Source organism: Callithrix jacchus, chromosome 10 (genome assembly GCF_049354715.1).
Source record: "Callithrix jacchus isolate 240 chromosome 10, calJac240_pri, whole genome shotgun sequence".
Taxonomy (NCBI): domain Eukaryota; kingdom Metazoa; phylum Chordata; class Mammalia; order Primates; family Cebidae; genus Callithrix; species Callithrix jacchus.
In genome coordinates, this window is record NC_133511.1 from 3345009 (window position 1) to 3362747 (window position 17739).

Genomic DNA, 17739 nt, shown 5'->3' on the forward strand with positions numbered 1-17739 from the left:
ATTCATAAAATACGCCTCTAAAATCAATTCATCAGTTTTAAGTGGCTGTTGTTAGAAATATTCCCAATATCACCTATTATTAGGAATATTTTTGCCTTTGGAAATGTTTATCATTAAGGGTTGCTTTTGTGGGGAATAGACAAGGGTGCTGCTTTAGGCATGAAATGTAGCTTTTCAGGTTGGTTGTCTAGAAATGTCTTTTTTGACCCATCATGTTAACAGTGAATTTGTATTTTAAAGTTAAATTACTATTCTTAATTCTTTAAGAATGTTCAAACCTGAGTGTAGTCTTGTTTATTCACTTCTACTTTTGAGAATTTCTGGAAGCCTTTCTTGCCTGTGTACTCATTCAGTTACATTCTCCTGGTTTTTTCTTTCTTTTTAAACTCTTGTGGAACACTTGTTTTAGCTCAATTCAAACCAGTCTTTTTAATTGACCTGAGCCTTTCCAGCTTGGCTCCTATGAAATACATTAATAATGAAAACATTCAAGTTTTAGCAGGAGAGATTTACATATAATAGCAAAATTATAATCTCTTATCTGAACAGCACTTTATAGTTTGTGGAGGGCTACAGAATCGAAACAGCGCAGGTGAACTGTTTAAATATGAATGGTGGCAGCTGTGTGCAGTTTGGCAAGATAATAAATTATTTGCATATTAGTTTTCTTACTCATAAACTGAATATAGTGATATTTGTTTCTCAGGATCGTTATATGGCTTAGATACCATGTAAATAAAGTACCCAGTATAATGCTTAACGTATAGCAGGTGATGAATAAATGGAATTTGTTATAATTATTCTCTTATTTTGCTTCCAAAGAACCTGTGGATTACTTTATCCTTGTTTTGCACTTGAGGAAACTGAGGCACGGTTAACTGTAATGATTTGGATAGGTATTTTGGTCTTAAAATTAAGCATTCTTTTCACTCTCCATACAACTTTTTTCCCCATATCACATGGATATAAGAAATAACTTTTGGGCCTATATCATGCCAGTGAAATAATTTAGCCACATCGTGATGACTGTCATTCCCCATATTCAAGACACCGTATGCACTCAGCCGTCATATCAGTTAATGAATTGTATTGTACTAATGAGATATATAGATTGATGGTTGGATTCAGTCTTCTCTCGTGTTGCGGTCTCAATTTACATACAGCTACAGGCCTGCATTGTTGTCTTAATTTACAATACGGATTTTAAATACAGTAATCAGGGCACCTATCTCATAGCACTGTAATAGTAAGATAATATCATACATGGAAAACGTTTAGAAAAATGCCTGGCACCTTAAGCATAAAACAAACGTTGGCTATTACCAGGACATGGTTCTAGAGTGGAAAAACTTTAATATATTGTGAGATTAAAACTCACCTGGGTATTCTCTATTATATGTTATATAATTAGTTTTAATGGACTTTTTAATAATGCATACTGCTTTTCATTTTTAATTTTTAAAATGTGTCTTTTAGGACTGAAGGAGGTGTCCCCATTGCCTCTAAATCTCAAACGTTTATACAAAGAGACACTGGAAATTGAACCCATCTTGATAATTATTTCTCCGGGTGCTGATCCTTCTCAGGAACTTCAGGAACTTGCTAATGCCGAAAGAAGCGGAGAGTGTTATCACCAGGTAAACACGTATTGTCCTGCTGTTTTCGTTTTTGCTCTTGCTGTTCCTGCCACACTTAATCATATTGGTCAGACAGACATTTTTTTGTGTGATAAGATAAATAATGCCCCTAAAGATGCCTCTGTCCTAATCCTCAGAACTGTGGATATGTTGTCTTACACAGCAAAAGGAACTTTGCAGACGTGATTACCTATCTCCGGATGCGAGGATTAGCCTGGATTAGCCAGGTGAACCCAATATAAAAATCCAAAGGTTTTCTAGGAGGGGCAGGTGAGTCGAGTGAAGACAGGAGAGGCGAGGTTGCAGGTAGAGGTCGGAGAATAGAGAAGAAGCTGTGCTCCTGGCTCTGAAGGTGGAGGAAGGAGGTGTAAGCAGAGGAACGTAAGTGGCTTCCAGAAACTGGGAAAAACAGGGAAGAATTATCTTCTAGAGCCTTTAGAAAGCCGACAGTCGTCCCTTTATTTTCAAACCCCGACGCCTTGATTTTTAGGCCAGTGAGACTTCGGGCCTCCAAAAGTTTAATGCTAATTTAAGGTGCTAAATCTGGTAATTTCTTAAAGCAGCTGTAGGAAACTCATACATTCGCTTTCATTTTGAGAATTACTTTTAAACTTTTATGGTAAATCACAGCAGTGTTTATTTACACTTTATTTACCTACAGTGGAAGAAATTCATAAATATTTTCAGTAAAATGTTTTCATTGCAATGCCGTTTTTCTTCCCCTGAGGTAGGAACTTTTGTTTGTTCAGAGTACTTTCTTTTTTAAAATTAGCATGTAAATTTGAAAATGAAGTATATTAATTTACCCTCAATTTTTGACAAGTGACTACATCTTTTTCATGGGGAAAATAATTAATAATTATTTTTTTAAACAACTAATAGCAACCAATAATTGAAAGGTAAAAATTTTACAAATAGCAATGTAAATGAAAGAGCACAGTAGCAGAGCTGTTAGGCTCAGTTGTGCAGGTCTTACACTGACTAAGTCCAGAGTTCTAGTCAATCACAGTTACAGTAGATTAGAGTATACATTAGGTCAGTATTCAGTTATCAGTGAGGTGTCTTAGGAATGGCAGCCCTTTCTATAGATTGTACCTGTTACTAGTGATTTTTGGCAAGAAGGTTAAACTATTTACATAAGCTTTTAATTATTTAAAGAAAAGTAATTTCTGCATTAGTTTGATTTTTCTTCCAAGTTTAATATTAAAGCCAGTTAGAAAGGTTTAGGGATTACTATTATTGACTCTATTATTGTTACATTTTACCGTGTCACCAGATCTGTTTTTTAAATTTTGTTTATTTTTTTGCTTTTGCAGGTTGCCATGGGTCAGGGTCAAGCTGATTTAGCAATTCAAATGCTACAAGAATGTGCCAGCAATGGAGACTGGCTCTGTTTGAAGAACTTACATCTTGTGGTATCTTGGCTGCCAGTTCTGGAAAAGGTAGGTTCAGAGAAATGTGGTACAAATAACACCTAATATCCTCCACTCAGTAATCTCCAAGGGAGATCCATATTAAAATGCCATGCATTATTTATGATGACTTAAAAAAAAATGGTATTTGAGAAATTTTAAATTTAAATATTTTCTTAAATATATGTGTTACACTCGAGCAAGTTAGAAGGAAAGCTCCACACTCTGAGTTCCAATTGTGAGTCCTTTATTGCCAGTGGCCGAGAGGCAGCTCACGCTCAAAATCTCCCGGTCCTGAGGAAGGGGCTTGATTTCTTTTTATACCTAGCTTGGGACAGGGGAGGGGAAGCCTAGCTGAAGCAGAATTTTATAGAAGCAGAATGAGCAGGTTAGTAGGAGGAGGCTGGTAACCAGGAGGCAGGAGGCTCCCATAGTTGCTGGTTACTAAGAGTACTTCCATACAGTCATCAAGGTGGGTAGCAGGGGGACTCTCCATACAATCAATCACCAAGAGGGGTATTTCACAGTAGCAGGTAGACTTGCCAAGCAGGATGCAGTTACATAGGTTACAGGTGCTGAGAACAGTGTGATCCAAACCTCAATGGTTCAAGGCTGTGAGTACAGTGTGACTCAGTAATGCACCTGTGGGGGCTGTGGCAGGGAGGGAGAAGATAAGCTGGAGCTTGTCAGGCTTATTTCTAAGATGGAGTCAGGTTAGTTCATATCATGTGCAGTTGTGCAAAATAAGATATTAATAGGAAGTATTTAAAAATGCTTTTTTAAAGGCATATAAGAGAAGCCAAGAAATTTTTAATGAAGATTGACAGAGAAGCTTAGATGACATATTTCTACCATTAGTTTCTTTTTGTGCTCTTGTTCCGTTGATCTGTACTGGGAGAAGAGACATGGTGCGGGGTGAGAGGGAACTGCCTAACTTTCTAGGTGCTAAGAAAGCTAGAGAGTAAACTGAAGCAAACGTTTCATTTCCCTCAATGGACTCAGGATAAAAATAATCCTAAAATGGACAAATAGCTAGATAGACTTTACATGCAAACCTAGATTTTATTCTGTTGCTTATTTAAGGAGGATGAGTAGGGTTTTGGGTAGTTAGAGATGATTCCAAAGAGATATTTCTTGAAAGCCAAATGGCATTTTGCTGAGTATATGCAAAGAAGGGATACCATGATTTTAATTCCATCAGCACAAGTAGAGATAGTGTTGGGATGTGCATCCCTAGTACAAGGAATGAAAAGATGTCCTTGACAGTACTAGAGAGGCCAGGCAGGGAAGTGTGGGGCAACTGAGTTAGACAACTAGGAAGGAGCTCGGTTATGGAACGATGTCCTTGACAGCACTAGAGAGGCCAGGCAGGGCAGTGTGGGGCAACTGAGTTAGACAACTAGGAAGGAGCTCGGTTATGGAAAGATGTCCTTGACAGTACTAGAGAGGCCAGGCGGGGCAGTGTGGGGCAACTGAGCTAGACAACTAGGAAGGAGCTCGGTTATGGAAAGATGTCCTGGACAGCACTAGAGAGGCCAGGCAGGGCAGTGTGGGGCAACTGAGTTAGACAACTAGGAAGGAGCTCGGTTATGGAACGATGTCCTTGACAGCACTAGAGAGGCCAGGCAGGGCAGTGTGGGGCAACTGAGACAACTAGGAAGGAGCTCGGTTATGGCGTACCCTGAGAACCATGCAGAAGATTTTGGAGTTTTTGTCCTGGGACCTAGAGAGCCAAAGGAGGTCCTTAACAGAGAGTTAGCAATTAATTATTCTGGCAGTTGTATATAGAATGGAACCAAACAGAATAAATTGGGGGAAGTCCTACCCTAGTTGTGAGGTATTAAAAATTTCTGCAGTCCTAATTAATTGGCGACTACATACTTCCACAAATAGAGAATCAATAAATCTTTGATAAATAAGTTAATGAGTAAGTGAATGAATTGTAGACCATGATGATTCTTGATTCATTACTTGTAATCAAGAGAAGATACAGATTTTGGACTGTGAGTATTTACGTAATTCTAGTATTATGGCTTTCTTTAAAAATCACTAATGTGTAAAATGATAAAATTTATGTCTGATAAATCATCTATGTTTTGTCTTGTTTTTTTGAGACAGAATCTTGCTCTGTTGCCCAGGCTGGAGTGCAGTCGTGCAATTTCGGCTCACTGCAGTCTCCACCACCCAAGTTCAAACAATTCTCATGCTTCAGCCTCCCAGGTAGCTGTGATTACAGGCATGCACCACTGTGCCTGGCCAATTTTTTGTATTTTTAGTAGACAGGGTTTTGCCATGTTTTTCAGGCTGGTCTTGAACTCCTAGCCCCAAGTCATCTGTCTGCCTCGGCCTCCTGACATGCTGGGATTACAGGAGTGAGCCACCACACCTGGCCTGATACATCTATATATGTTTTAAGATATGTAAAGAAGACTGATGAATACTTGAATACTGCTTTCTGTTTTAAACCGCTGATTGATAGCTATTAATCCATGTAAATATAATTACAGTTATTATCTTGAAAGCACATCTTAATTAGAACCTTTTGAAACAGTACATAATATGGAATTTTAAAAATAACTGATTATTTGCTTTTCTACTAGTTTGGATGAATTGATAGGATATAAATTTATAAACTTATTGTAAATTCAACCGTATCCAGCTATAAATCCAACTATATCACAATGTATTGTTTCTTTTACCTCTTAAATTTTTTTAGATGTGCTAACCCAAAGCAAAATTTTATATACACTTTAAATTTTAAAATTATGAGGTGTAAATATATTTTATCCTTTATAATTTTAATCAGGCACAATGTTTTCATGGCCATTCTTTTGCCATGTTTTTGGTCATCTTAACTACATTTCACATGATATTAATGTTAGTGTTAGACATGACTTATGTTAAAATAATTTCTAGACTTCATTCTCTTAGAGCTACAAAAATTTCTTCTGTAATTTATTCATTCATTTATTAAATTTATAGATACCTGCTGAGTACAAGAAAAAGCCAGAAATTGTGCCAGGTGCCGGTTACCTCCAGAATTTGTACCTTTTCTCTGGGAACTTAGTTTAGGAGAGACAGGTCACATTAACATATAACTAAATCATGGGATGAGGAATACAGTGGGAAAAATTCACAAAACGACCTGGGTGATTAAATCTGCCTGGGATTGTGGTGGCGAAGAGTTGGAGAAGATATTCCCCAAAGACATGATATTCAAATTATGTTTGGACAGATACGTAATAATTTGTCAGATTACAAAGAGAAGAATCAGCAGAGGAAAGATGATGAGTAAGACAGTCATAAGAATCTGAAAAAATGACTAAAGCCAGTTTGAGGAGCACGGACACATGAATTTGTATGGTGAAGTTTTTAATTTATATTACAGGCAATAAGGTGCTTCTAAAAATTGTATGTAAGGGAATTAACATCACTCGATAACTCTGTAGAAGCATGAATTAAAGCAGTGAGAATCTAATGACCTTAAGAAGGCTGGTAGTTTAGGCATAGCACGTATAACTTTGAACTTATGCATCAGGCATTGTTTTAGTGTCTCATACAATTCTATGCTATAGGTACTATTATTTCCCTTTTTTAGAGATGAAATAAGTCAAACAGCTCAAGGTCACATAGCAGATTAGTGGCAGAACGAATTTCACTCCAGTCAACATGACTTCAGATGCAGATTCTTATTCATTATGCTGAGCCAGTAATAGAAAAGATAAAAATTAAAGGAAAGGTAACCAGAGTATTAAGAAATAGATCAGAATGTCTCAGAAGTGTTAATTAAAAAGTAGTTATTAATAATGTACTGGTGAAAGGGAAATTTTTGTATGTAATAATGTAAATTTTTATCATTGGTTTTGTAAACAAGGAATTGAATACTCTTCAGCCTAAAGATACGTTCCGCCTTTGGCTCACTGCAGAAGCTCATCCCAACTTTACTCCTATTTTACTACAGTCAAGTTTGAAGATAACGTATGAGGTAAGAAGTTTTAAAACTTGGATCACTAGTCATATGAAAGCAGTGATCTGTGCATGACTTCTAAAACTTTGTAAACACCTGTTACACAGAACATACAACTTTTTACATTTAGATGAGGTATAATAGACATAAATAAGAGCATAAGATGATAGAAAATACATTTAAATCTTTTCACATTTTATGTCACATTTACATTTTTTGTTTTTATTTTGGTAGGAAACACACAACATGAAACTTACTATCATAACGATTTTTAAGTGTATAGCGCAACATGCACCTTGTTGTGTAGTAGGTTTCTAGAGCTTTTTTTATGTTGCAAAACTGACACTCCGTGTCCACCGAGGAGCAACTCGTCATTTTGCTCTATCCTCTGGCAACCTCCGTTTTACTTTCTCAGAGTTTGACTACTTATCTACCTCATTTAGTAAAATCATGAGTTATCTTTTTATTTCACTTAGCGTAATGTCCTCAAGGTTCATCCATGTTTTAGCATATGACAGGACTTCCTTTTTTAAGAGAGAATAATATTTCACTGTACGTATATACCACATTTTCTTTATCCATTCATCACTGAACATTTAGGTCTTTTACTTCTTGGCTATTGTGAATAATACAGTGAACACAGGTGAGCACACATCTCTTCAGGATTCTGCTTTCAATTATGGATATGTAGCCAGCAGTGGGATTGCTGGATCATATGGTGACTCTATATGTAAGTTTTTGTTGGAACTTCATACTGTTTTTCATAGTGGCTACATCATTTTACATTCCCACTGACACTGAGCAATTTCTCCACATCTTCGTCCACATTTTCTTTGAGTGTGTGTCCAATAGTGGTCATTTTAGTGGATGTCAGGTGGTATCTGATTGTGCTTTTGATTTGCATTTCCCTGGTGACTAGTAATGTTGAGCATCTTTGCATATGTTTGGACATTTATCTTCTTCAGAGAAATGTCTTTTCAAATTCTTTGCCCATTTTAAAAATTATTTCCTTTTTTCTTTTGCTGTTGAGTTGTATTAATAGTTCATTACATAAAATTCGGATCCTCACTGTTTAGTGTCTTATCAGACGTATGGTTTGCAGATATTCTCTCCCATTCCACAGATTGTTTTTCACGCTGTTGATTGTTCCCAACATCCCTGCCTTCCTTCTATCCTTATGTCCATCTATTCTGTATCTCTAACATGTAATGCTAGGGAGATACAGTCCAAACCTTATATATTTGAAATTGTGTTTGTAATGATAGTTTATGATTTATCAAAGTCATACATAAAATAGCTAACTATTAAAACGTTTATTAGTATTTATAAGTACATGCTATTTTATTTTTTTGAGATAGGGTCTTGTTTTGTCACCCAGGCTGGAGTGCAGTGGTGCTGTCATGGCTCACTGAAGCCTTGACCTCCTGGGCTCAAGCAGTCCTTCCAACTCAACCTCCTGAGTAGCTGGGACTACAGGTGCTCCACCACGCCCAGCTAATTTTTTGATTTTTTTTTTTTTTTTTTTTAAGACAAGGCCTCACTATCTTGCTCAGGCTGGTCCTGAACTCCTAGGCTTAGGCAAGTCTCTTGTCTTGGCCTCCCAAAATGCTGGGTTATTGGCATGAGCCACTGCGCCTGGTCCTACTTGTTATTTTAGATCATACTGCTCCTTTTCATCTGAAGGTGTCAGTTTCATTTAAGGAAGAAAAAGGATAAACATTAATCCAGGAATGCAAGGATGATTTAATACTGGAAATATTTTAATTGAATGATTACAAGATCTAGTAAGAAATAACTTTTCCAGAATTTTCTCCAGCCACAATCCAGGTGTACACTTCTACTAATCTGTATTTTAGAACTGGATTGCACGAGCCATGAAGGCAGGGGTTATTTTATTTTATTTTTTTACTTGCTTGCTTTTTTGAATTTAGCATGTAATTCAAGGCTAAGTAAGAGAAATTCAGTAAATATTTCGATAAGGAAGTATTATTATACAAGCTGAACTGTTCCTTGAATGTTTTAATGTGTGAACTTTTTTGATATCTTTTTAAGAGGTAATTTGATTACATTTTCATAGAAATCTTTGGTTTGATTTCAATTATTAGTTAATTTGTTTTTTATTTCTTGAATTACTCTAGGAAATTTTATCATAACTTACACTATTTGTGTAGTTCATTGAGATGTTCAAAACGATTACTATATATGTGCATGTATATAATATGGAAAAACATCATTTTTAAAAAGTGTTAAAGTCCCTTTTTTTCCCATTAATTGTCAGAGCTGTTTAAAATTTTTTTTCCAGGTAACTGATGTTATAATTACAAATTTACCTTTTCTAACTCTTTTCATTTCACTGAATTTTCTTTTTCTGTTTTTCTTTCTAATTCTATATTCAGATTTTTATCTGCTTTTATACTTCCTGATTTCTTAAGTTGAATACTTGTTTTGTATTTACTTGTATTTATATTGAAATTATTCTAAGTCTGAATTTGCAGCTGTTCTTTTGCTTTATTTTACAATTTTGGCATTAGTGTTTTTTGTTTCATTATTTTTCAGTCTGTACTTATATATGGTTCTCTCTGTAAGTGTATAGGATTTATTAATTAGCATGATCTTTAGTGCCTTTTTAATAACTAAGTGATTGGTTTCCTATTAATGTCATGTTTTATTGAATAGTGCACAGAAATTTGGCCTCATCTATGGGAGTTTTTGTGTTTCATAAACATAAAAAGTTTTCATTTAAAAAGTAAAAATTTGATAGGTATTTAATACTTCAGTAGTATATTTACTCTCTTCTTTCTTTGTTTCTCTCTCTTTCTCTTTCTCTCTTCCTTTTTCTTTCCTTTCTTTCTTTTCTTTCTTTCCTTTCCTTTCTTTCTTTCCTTTCCTTTCTTTCTTTCCTTCCTTCCTTCTTTCTTTCTTTCCTTCCTTCCTTCTTTCCATCTTTTTCTTTCTTTCTTTCCTCTCTTCTCTCCCCTCCCCTCCTCGTCTCTTCTCCTCCCCCCCCCCTCTCTCTCTCTCTCTCTGTCTCTCTGTCTCTGTCTCTGTCTGTCTCTTGGCCAGGCTGGAAAGCAGTGGCACAATCTCAGCTCACTGCAACCTCTGCCTCGTGGGCTCAGGCAATTATCCTGCTTCAGCCTACTAAGCAGCTGGGATTACAAGCAAAGCAGTGGCACAATCTCAGCTCACTGCAACCTCTGCCTCATGCGCTCAGGCAATTATCCTGCTTCAGCCTACTAAGCAGCTGGGATTACAATGACTAATTCAGTGTGTGTGTGTGTTCATGTGTCTTTTTATTAGAGATGGGGTTTTACCATGTGGGCCAGGCTGATCTAGAACTCCTGACCTCAAGTGATCCAACTGCCTTGGCCCCCCAAAGTGCTGGGATTACAGACATGAGCCACCATGCTCAGCCTCTTATTTTAAACAAGAAAGTCATTTTACTTTAGAAATAACAATGAAAAGGATTTCAAAGAGGATGACTAATTTTTGTAGAAGGCATTCTTAAAGTATTGGCTTGAATTTATTATTTTTATGTTAAAAACCATTTTGGAAGAAATATTTTACTTCTAAACAAGGTAATGAGAATAACTTGGGCAGAAAAACCCACTTTTTTTTTAATATTTGATTTTTTGGGGGGGTTATTTTGCTTTTTCCATGAACTTGAAAAGTTATTATTTTGATAATATAAAAAATATAAACAGATATGATGCATGTGGATGAACATTTAAAACATTTTTATACTAGTCCAATATACAATTTCAGTTCCTGGTTTCTATTTGTATCTATGAGCCTACGTAATTTAAATTTGGACAAATGCACAAGGAAGATTAGTTGATATTTTGTATAAATTGTATGTTGAAGTCCTCATGGAAATTTAAACAGTAACTAGTGAGGGAAAAAACTGGCATATTAAGTCAAACACCTGTTTCATAACAATCAGTATCACATTAGAATTCTTAAGTGGTGATTTAGTGTCAGTTAAAAAAACCTCTCAATTGTGATATAAAACTTATTTGGTTATTTTGAATATCATTACATAGATTTTTGAATTTGAAAACTTATTCGTATATTTGAGATGAACTGTTAGATATAAGCAATTTAAAACTAGTTTTATGTACATTTTGAAGTAACGTAATAATTTAACTCAAGCCTGGTAGCAGTGAACATTTTTTTTTAAATTATGTTCTCAAATATGTTAAAATCTAATATGTTTTATTTGTAAGATTTTAGTAATAGGATGTCTGTTATTTTTTTTTTCTTTAGTCACCTCCAGGTTTAAAGAAGAATTTAATGCGTACTTACGAGTCTTGGACTCCTGAGCAAATTAACAAAAAAAATAATATACATCGAGCTCACGCTCTCTTCAGTTTTGCGTGGTTTCATGCTGCATGTCAAGAAAGAAGAAATTATATTCCTCAGGTGAGTAACAACACGTCTTGGATACATTCTAAGTTTATATTTTTGTGTGTTAAAATATTTTTGTAATGTAGTAAAGGTAGCTAGGTTTACCTAATAATTTGGCTCATGACTTAAATTTATACCCTTAATCTCATCTTTTCTGCTAATCTTCTAGACTGTATATATAGTTAATTAACTACTTCACACTTCACTGAATTAAAGTATGAAGAACAATTCGTGGCCATTATAAGCCCTGAATGAGTGTTAGGTATCATTTTATAGTTTATATTGCCCACACATCTCAAACTTCAAAACCTGGATTCCCCACACCAGTCAGGTCTTCCCAGTAAAAGGCCTTGGTATCTGTTTACTTCCTCAGTCTACAAACTCAGGAGCTGTTCCTGATATGCTGTGTTTCTTTGCTTCCCTATCCAGTCCATTATCAAGTCTTCTTGATATAATTCAAACATGTGCACCTCACCATTTTTTAAGCCTCGTCACTTCTCACCTGTACTCCTTTCTGAATTAGTCTTCCAAGTGTTCTTCCTACTTTTTGCACTTAGCAACCAGAATTATCTTTCTAATTAATGAGTTTGGTTATTTGCTTAAAAATTATCAAGTGGCTTTTTATTGTACTTGGGGAAAGATATGCAATATCTTACCATCCTCCAGAAGAAAAGGCCCACCTACCTCTTCAGCCTCCTCCGGCCTTTGTGTCAGTTGCCTTTTACACCTCAGTCCTGCGGGGCTTCTTTAAGGTCTTGAATCTATCCAGCTCTTTTCACCAAAGGCTCTCTATCTGTTATGAACTGCATTTTTCTATTGTCATAGTACTCATAGCTGGGACTAATGATCAATCCTTCTTGCCAAATGTTTCTCTTGGCTGTAAATTGCATCACTCTTCCATCTTTAAATATTTCCCCTCTTCTTTTATCAACTTTGTCCACTTCTGTTGAGGAAAATCTCTCCTCAAACTGCCCTCCGCAGCTGCTCCCTTCTAAACTCTATATCCGTGGCATGTCAGAATAAGAGCATGGATTCTGGAGCGAGACAGGCTTGCGTTTGAGTCCTGACTTGAGAGTTTTTTTGCAGTGATACCTTTTGCTAAACTGTTTTAACTGCAATAAGCATCAGTTTCCTCAACTGTAGAATGAGAATAACAATCATATTTACCTTTATTGTGGGCATCAAATGAAATAGTGTATGTTTAGTGCTTAGCACAGTGACTGGCTTGTAGCCTGTCAGTAAACATTTGTCAAACAGATGAAATAGTAAACAATAATCGCATTGTGTTGTTTCTTATAATATGAATACCACACTTATGGGGAGGACTCATTGATCATAGCTAACTTGTTCAAAGAATCACACTTAAAAAGTACAGAGTTCCAAAATGGGAAAGGTATATCTTCCTGTAAATCCTTTTTTCCTAACTTCTCTGACATCTGTCCTTAGCCTATTTATTATCAATTAATGTCCTTAGCCCCATTAATATCAATTAATCCTGACTGATAGATGAACAATACCAATAGTGGTGAGCCTTTATTGAGAAAAATTACATAAGAAAATTAGATTGTATTATTTATTAAGTTATATTGGCATGTGGTATATATAAAAAAGATATAAAATGTTTTGTAATGAAAAGTCAGCTTCTGCCCTGCTTACTTCTCTTCCAATTCACTTTATGTCCTCAGAGGATCTACTTAACCTTTTCTTGTTTGTGCTTTAGAGAGATTGTATGAATATACAGACATGTTTTATGAATTTATATATCCATTTATGTTCTTTATAACTGAAATGGTAGGTAGCATATTACAAACATAGCTCTGTACCCTGCTTTTTTAAACCATATATTTCACATTGTTAAGTATCAGTGTCTATTTAATACCTAATTTAAAAATATTATTTGCATAAATATATTTCTATAATCTTTGAGCAGTTTTGGTATGGTAGGATGGGGATATATATACACTTTTCAACTTTGGTGATTTCAAAAAGATGCTGCAGTGGATATCCCCGTGCATGCTTCAGTTAACACCAGTTCATAGTCGGCATTTTCTAAATGTGGAACATTTGGGTCAAAGAATATACGTATTTTTAGAATGTATAAATATTACTAAATTATTGTCCATAGAGGATACAGCAATTCACTTTTCCACACAAAAAATGTTTGAGAATGTCACTTTTTTCCATACTTCTGTTTTTTGTACTTCTCATAAAAATCATAACAAAGGAGGTAAATGTAGACAAAATAAAGAATACTATTTCATTGCTAGAAACCATGTCATAGGTATGTATACTAAGCAATATTGATAGCAACAGTTTTCTAATTAGGGGGTTTTAAAAATATTGATCTTTAAAGTATTAGACATTTTTAAAAAATAAACTTCTTCACATATATGCGCTAACGGAATAATATAAGAAATTTACTTTTGAGTTTTTATCTAAAGTTTAGATAAAAGAGGAATTTTGTTAATTGTTGATGTGTACATATCCTTTACAGATCTATAATTCTTAAATCTAACTGAGCAAAATTTAAATCTTTTGTTTTTACAATTGGTATTTTAATGAATATCCTTAATATTCATTAAAAAAGTATCTCCTTTACAGATCTTTAATTCTTAAATCTACTGAGCAAAATCTTTTGTTTTTACAATTCATATTTTTAGTGAATATAATATTCATTAAAAAAATAGTATCCAGGGCCAGGCGCGTGGCTCAAGCCTGTAATCCCAGCACTTTGGGAGGCTGAGCCGGGTGGATCACGAGGTCAAGAGATCGAGACCATCCTGGTCAACATGGTGAAACCCCGTCTCTACTAAAAAAATACAAAAAATTAGCTGGGCATGGTGGCGCGTGTCTGTAATCCCAGCCACTCAGGAGGCTGAGGCAGGAGAATTGCCTGAACCCAGGAGGCGGAGGTTGCAGTGAGCCGAGATCGCGCCATTGCACTCCAGCCTGGGTAACAAGAGCGAAACTCCGTCTAAAAAAAAAAAAAAAAAGTATCCAAATGCTGTTGACCCCAAATTTACACATACAGCTCAGATCAGCTTCCTGGGCTCTATGTTTGTGTATCTGACAGTTGACATATCCAGTTGGGTGTCTGAAGCATGCCTGAAAATTCACGTACTCTGGATCAAGCTCTAGAATATAAGCTTCCCAAGTGCCCAGATCTTTGTCTCTTGTTCATTGCTAACTTTTAACTGACTAAAACACCGTCTGGTATGGAGCAGTCCAAAACTTAGGTTTTTTACTTACATGTTTGTTTAAATGCTGAGTTAAACTTTTGTTTGGTGATCTCATGTTACTCCTTCCCAAACTTTGTATTCTTTCAGTGTTTCACTTCTTAGTGAATGACATCATCCATCATCAATATGAATGAGCACTAAACTGAGAAGTCATTCCTAACAGCTCTCTTTTCGGTGTCTTCACACCCCATTACAACCCAACACAAAAATTCTGTCAGTTTATTTTCCTAACGAGTTCTTAAATCTGTCTACTTTTATCTTTGTATGTCACCCCTCTCCCCTCTAGATGAGGTCAGATCTGTTTCATGTGTGTGAAACACAATAAATACGTTTATTTTCATCAAAGTCATTATCATTTACAATTGTGTTTGTATTTGAGTGATTCCACCCCACTCTTTCCCACCTTTTTAGTGAAAGCTACATGAGGGCAGGGTTTTTTTTTATTGTTGTTACTCATTCCAGTATTCTCAGAGCCTGATATATAATAAACATTTTTAAAATATTTTTTAGTGATGATTGAATGCAATGTGTGTTAGTATTCCTGAATGATATCCAAATCTTCATTTTATACAAACATTGTAGCTATTAGTTACAGGTATATAATTTTATTTAGTTCCAATATGAATGCTTTGTGGGTTCAATTTGAATAAATATGCCGCTATATGCTTCTGGGCCTTTTTTTGCCATATTTCTCTTTTTTATATTTGTAGAGAAAATCCACAATTCTGAAGGATAAAATTATAGGAAATATCTCAATGTATATACAGTAATGAGAATGAAAAATTTACTATACCAATTTGTTCTCTCTCTATGACTATCTTGCCACATAAATAACTAAAACTAGTATGGTATTATAAAGTACTTTTCATGCGATAGCTAGTAAATTATTTTTAAGTTTACTGTTATTTTAGTATTATTATGTGTTGGTTTTATTAAAAATTCTCAGGAGTTATATAATTTTTAAGTCTATATCTATCATTTTGTTTAAGGGCCGTGATACATACATATATATATAAGATATATATATATATATCTTAGACTACTACTTAGTTGTTTACTTAAAAAAATTGTTTCTTAACAGGGTTGGACCAAGTTTTATGAATTTTCTTTATCAGATCTTCGGGCTGGGTACAACATTATTGACAGACTTTTCGATGGTAAGTTCTAATGAAAATTTTAATCTCATGTTAATAAAAAATTTTATCTGTGGTCTTATTAACAATAAGGTTTCTTCAGAAGTAGTTTAACTTCCTATCACTTGCTTTTGCTTTTTATTTTATTTTTTATTTGACTGCTACACCTGTGTTATCTCAGGGTTCTTATATGGATCTGTTCTTCCATGGATTACTCTCTGCAAGCAGAAAGCTAGGAAGACCTCGTTTTCACTTTCTGGCCTTCAAGAGTTTCAGGTGTTAACTGAATTTTTCAGATGTCTTTCAAGGGAACTGTGAAAATTTAGGAGAATAGCAGACTAAGATCACCACAAAGGATTTGTGGAGTTATAATTGAATTACCAAGTAGGAATCAGGAAGCAAGGTACAAATGATAGATTGAAACAGAGCAGCAGATAAAGCCCTGTAATCTGGTCCCCTAAGGCCATCTAGCTATCAGCCTCCTTGAAAACAGGAGCAGTCTAATCTCTAAAGTTTACTGTGCAGGGCCAAGGGAGGGGGACTCTAGAGTTAAGACCAATAATGGATTAGAGAAGCAAATATACTGATAGTTATCTGAAACTTAAAAATGTCACAAACAGATCTCTGAGTTCCTGTCTCCTCTCCAACTCCAACCCTGCAACCCCACCAAATACTTTTTCCTGATCCTGCCTCTTTTTCAGCAGATGGCCCACCATTCATGTGTAAATAGTTGTTCAAGGTTAAAGCCTGTGAGTCACCAGGATTCTTTTCTTTTTCTCATCCTCTGACATCCAGTTCTCTGACAATTTCTCTCCTTTCCAGATGACATCACGATTCTATTTGCTTATTTTCCAGGATGCTGGCAGTCCAGGAAAAAATTTCTTACCTGGTCTTCTTCCATCTTAGCACCCTTTTAAACATTTTTCATACCATAAGCAAATTTACTGTTTAGAAATGCAAACCAAAGCATATAATTTCCCTGTTTAAAACCTATATCCGTATTTGGCATCTTTATGGACCTCAAAAAGCCAGACTTGTTCTGACCTGAAGGTTTTAATAGGTGTTCTTCCTTCTGTCTGAAATGCTTTCCTCTCAGACTTTCATGTGGCCTTCTTTTTCCTATTGTCACTTCTCAGCTCGGAGGGATCCCCTTGAGAAGAGCATTTCTTCTAGAGATTGATTTCTTACTGCTGGATCTGAAGTAATGTAATCATTCTCTATCCATTTGTCTTGTCGTACTGTCTTAATACAGTAGTACTACCTGAATATCTTCTTGTTCATTCATTTATTATTTTCTCTCTTCCTACTAGAGCATAGTCTGTTTTAAAGCAAGGTCTTTGTCTTGTTTACTGTGTGTCCTTAAGGTTTGTAACAGTGCCTAGCGCATCATAGGCACTCAATTATTCCTTGAGTTAATAGCATCAGAAATTTTTTTAACATCTTCTCTTTGGCAAAAAGATAAGGATGGACAGCTAGGATGTGACCAACTCCCATTTTAATTTATATATTTTTGAAGTTTAAAAAAACCTACTTAGTGAAGTATATGGACAAAAAGTACTTTAAAAATGATGACTCAGTGAAATTTCCACAAACCGAATACCCTCATGTAGCCAGTACCTTAATCAAGAAATAGAACATTATCAATACCTCTGAATCTACCATGTAATGTTGCCTTTCAGTCTCTACCATTCCCCAGCTTTACCTATCCCTGTTCCTGAGGTGGGCGCCAGACACCTAACTATAAATTAGTTTTGCCTGTTTTTGTAACACTGGAAACATACTGCACATATGCTCTACTGTTTGGCTTCCTGAGGTTAACATTGTATTTGATAGATACAGCTATATATTTGCATTTAGTTGTAGTCTGTCTGTTCTCAATGTTATACAGTATATCTTTGTGTAATGATACGTTTCTGTTGATGTGTATGTTGGTAGTTTTGAGTT

At 35.3% G+C, this 17739-nt stretch overlaps 1 protein-coding gene across 8 annotated transcripts in view; it reads left to right on the plus strand.

Moving 5' to 3' along the window:
- DYNC2H1 (dynein cytoplasmic 2 heavy chain 1) overlaps nucleotides 1-17739 on the plus strand; it is a 375588-nt gene that overhangs the window by 198433 nt on the left and 159416 nt on the right. For all 8 annotated transcript variants that reach the window (XM_078339343.1, XM_035263991.3, XM_078339345.1 and 5 more), the window contains 5 exons: nucleotides 1477-1637; nucleotides 2954-3079; nucleotides 6924-7034; nucleotides 11283-11438; nucleotides 15744-15819. In XM_078339343.1, the coding sequence (XP_078195469.1) occupies nucleotides 1477-1637; nucleotides 2954-3079; nucleotides 6924-7034; nucleotides 11283-11438; nucleotides 15744-15819 (630 nt within the window). The remainder of the gene's footprint in view (nucleotides 1-1476; nucleotides 1638-2953; nucleotides 3080-6923; nucleotides 7035-11282; nucleotides 11439-15743; nucleotides 15820-17739) is intronic.